At 46.8% G+C, this 3,659-nt stretch overlaps 1 protein-coding gene across 1 annotated transcript; it reads right to left on the bottom strand.

The window, feature by feature from the left end:
• Positions 1–1,077: 1,077 nt before the first annotated feature.
• On the bottom strand, positions 1,078–2,615 carry LOC139743145 (insulinoma-associated protein 1a-like). Its single transcript, XM_071653654.1, has one exon. It carries the CDS (start codon positions 2,613–2,615, stop codon positions 1,134–1,136), a length of 1,482 nt encoding a protein of 493 aa, XP_071509755.1. The 3' UTR covers positions 1,078–1,133.
• Positions 2,616–3,659: the final 1,044 nt, after the last annotated feature.

Here is a 3,659-nt window from a genome sequence, read left to right as displayed (position 1 = left end):
CCAGTCATAGATTTGATACAGTATAATGATGACAGTTTTATACTAGATGCCTGTCATTTCCAGTCACGCGTTAGCATTTATACTTTTTGATAATAATGGTTAAAGATAGTGGCAGGTAGCTTAATAATATTTGGGAGTAAACATTTCTTGAGACTCTATATTGTCACTTGGAGAATAAGCACTGTTAGACAAATGGTCATTGGCCATAATTTATGTACGTTAGTAATGAAGAAAGGAGTCAGCTTAAAGGAGAAAGAATGCAGCCGTCCATAGAACGAGCGCATTTTCCAGCAAATATATAAAAGCACAAAGCAAATCAGAAATACAAAGAACTGCCTCCGGCAGTATGGAATGTCAAAAATTATATTGGCAAGACGCAGTACATCCGTGAAACATGAATGTAGTTAGCAAATAAATACATATATATATTAAAAATTTAATACCTTTGAACAAAATACGTTACAGTTATGTCTCCGAAATGAGAAATTATTCAAGTCGACATAATAACAATCACGAAAATATGTCATCAGTCATCGCTGAACGGCAGACACCTTTCTGTTTTTAGATAAGTATAAACATTGAATCATATGACAACATTATTCGACATCTTAAAAATGATATATACGAGAACAGTTCGGTCATTACTGACACTGACTGAAGAAGTAAAAATCGAAGCATTTAACGCACGTCGAGCTTGTTAACAATACCCGAAGGGACCTTCCCTTCCGTTTTTAACGAATGTAACACAGGCTAACTGGCCAAGATAACACAATGATTATGTTGAGTGAAAGTCCCACGTCGATGTGCGGTCTACTGGCGAGAGATGACGCAGAGAAGCTATAGGCAAGACTGTGAATGTACTTAAGACGAAGGCATCACAGGCACTATTTAGGAAGATGCAAAGTCTCAAATATGCATCGTCCTTGTTATTGACTCTTTTTCCAAATTAGCGGCCTACATAGTCACAGTTTGATATAATTCACCTCCTCCTCTCTATCTCGCGTTCTCTCTCACTTGATAGACAATCTTAGCTACTGTGGGAATCTTATCAACAACAGCTGAGTCCCTTCCCTGATGAAGAATTTTTAACAACTCTGAAAACTGGCAAAGTCACTGGCCATAGTAAACAAACCTTAAGTACGAATTGGGGGCATCTGGAGCAAAATTACCTGCCTGTTTTCCGACGGGTGTCGCTTGTTGATGTGCCGGGTAAGACCAGGAGATGTTGGGAAGATGCTGGAGCAGTATTTGCAGTGATACATCTCACCTGGATTGCTGTGCTGCAACTTCTCATGCCGCTCCAGGGCCACCCGGCTGTGGAAGTTGCCACCACATATGCCACAGGAGTAGTCTCTAGTTGCCTCGGGATCCATGTTGTCGGTGCCGACGGCGTGAGTGAGGACGTGTGTAGCCCTGCTGGTGAGGCTGCTGAACACCTGGCCGCAATACTGGCATGGGAACGTCTCCTCTGTCTCGATGTGTTGCTGCATGTGACGGCGGAGGTTGGCCGGTCGCCGGAACTTGCGGCCACACTGGTCACAATTGTAGAGCATGTCCTCCTTGCTTGTCTTGTTGACATCGATGTTGTTATTTTGAGGGTAGCTCGGGCTGGGTGTACTGCGGGGTGTGTCCATGGGTGTGGGCAACAGGTGGTGGAGGGGGCTCGGTGTGCTTCCTCTGCTGATACTCCCCTCGCTTCCACTGTCTGCCTTCCTGGTAGCGTCTGGAATGTTGAGCACTGTTGTTGGGTTAAACTGCTTCAGAGCGTCTTTAGCTGCTCCAGCAGGGAGGATGCGGGGAGAGTTTGTGGAGGGAGTGCGATTGCTCGAACTGTTGTTGTTATTGTTAGTATTATTGTTGTTGTTGTTATTGTTTGGCTTCGGTTTGTGCCAACGGCGATGAGATGCGAGATTGGCGGGACAGTTGAAAACTTTATCGCACTCGGGGCAACGATACTCGACGTGCACGATGCAAGAGCACTTGTGTTGCGCGAGTGAAAGGGGGTCGGGATAGCTTTCCTTGCACAGCTTGCACATGAAGTCTCCACCAAGTTTGCTCCCATTGGGATCACCCACTTTATGCGAGCCGTTCATTTTGCTGGCTGCGTCGACATCCTCTCTGATGATGGTGCCGTGAACCGGGGAACGATTATCTTCTTCAAATGTGAGTTTTCTGGCTGCTTTGGGCTTTTTCGCTCGATGCGACTTGTGGTGGTCCGAGTCCGCATTTGGCCGTTTGGTGCCGAGGGCAGGCGGGGCGCTTAATGTAAGCTTCGTGTTCGGTGTCACGGGAGACTTCGTGATCGAGGTGAAATCACTAGTGAAGCAAGGTGTAAGAGTTTGATGAGGTACGGGGCCACATGCCTGCAGGTGGTTCGGGGAGCCGACCATCACATCGCGGTCGAAATGGAATGCAAACGAAGACTCCTTGTGGTTCACGGGAGCGACGGGGCTCTGACTGTACCCCGAGTCGGGCGAGTTAAACGGCCTGATGTACGAGTCAGTCAAATCACCGTCAACGAAACCGAGATCGTCAAATTCGTCATCGGAATTTCGCTGCCTGTACGTCACGCTGCATGTCCTTTTCGTCCTTTTCACGAGAAAATTACGAGGCATATTGCCAGGGAAGCAGTCGGAGTAAAACAAAACAAAAATAAATAAATGAAATAAAGTAATAAAACAAAAAGCGGGAAAAGGACAGGTGCCTTTCTCACCACAAATGCACAGGAATATGTCTATTTCTCAAGCGCACAAAGAAGAAGCAAATGTTTTCCTTTGCTGGATTAACGGCAGGTCAGATGGATGGAAAATGCTTTTCAGTAGAGCAACAGTGATTGTCTTGTGCCGAGAAGATGATGGAAAGAGAATGGATCATGCGAGCGCTCTCCGATTCTCGTGAAACCAGCGAGGAAAGTGAGACGAGATAAGATGTATCGCTGTTAAATATCCGCTTGATGAGTGAACACAGCGCGAGACCGGGCATTGTGATCGAGTATTCTGATTGGTCGAACAAAGTTCGGGCGCTCGGTATTCATGATTCGGTCGTGTGTCTGGCGCGAGAGACTTCGGGCTGCTGCTGGGAGACTGCGTCTGTGTGCCTCGCGTAGGTTCACTCGAGTCAACAGGCTATAACGCAGGTTGTTGCAACAACAAAGCTCTCGAATTAGAAGTCCTCCTTGACCAGTTGTGTCAATGGCAGTGCATGTCCAGCTGCGCGTGCGCCTCTCAGCGAGTTTACTCTGACTTTGGCACATTACATGTTTAACAAAGACATTATATCATCAGTGGTTTCATGAGATTGTCCTGCTCTTCCTTAGTATTTACCTTCGCTCGTCGCTACGCATTTCTCAGTGTTCTTTTTTTCCCCCTCCGCGTTCCCCAGAGTGGACCACAAGAAACAAGCGAATGAGATGAATATTCATGAGGGCTGAGTGTTGCTTGTCGGAGTCCATTCTGTGGCACCGATCTAACAATGCGACTTTATTACCCAGCCGGCACGTGCCTTTCATTGTTTTCTTCTCCCCGACTCGGATTGTTTCGTCATCAGCTGCCTGAGCTCTCGGCGAATGAGCGACGAAAACTAATTACCTCGTTCCAGTGGTTGTAATGGCATTCACTCACTTAAATCCCCTCCGTCCCCCTCCATCTTTCTTCGTGTCT

This window comes from Diadema antillarum, unplaced genomic scaffold, assembly GCF_040938485.1.
Source record: "Diadema antillarum isolate AM-2024a unplaced genomic scaffold, OU_Dant_1.0 seq00001051_RagTag, whole genome shotgun sequence".
Taxonomy (NCBI): Eukaryota; Metazoa; Echinodermata; class Echinoidea; order Diadematoida; family Diadematidae; genus Diadema; species Diadema antillarum.
This window is presented reverse-complemented; position numbering and strand designations above follow the sequence as displayed.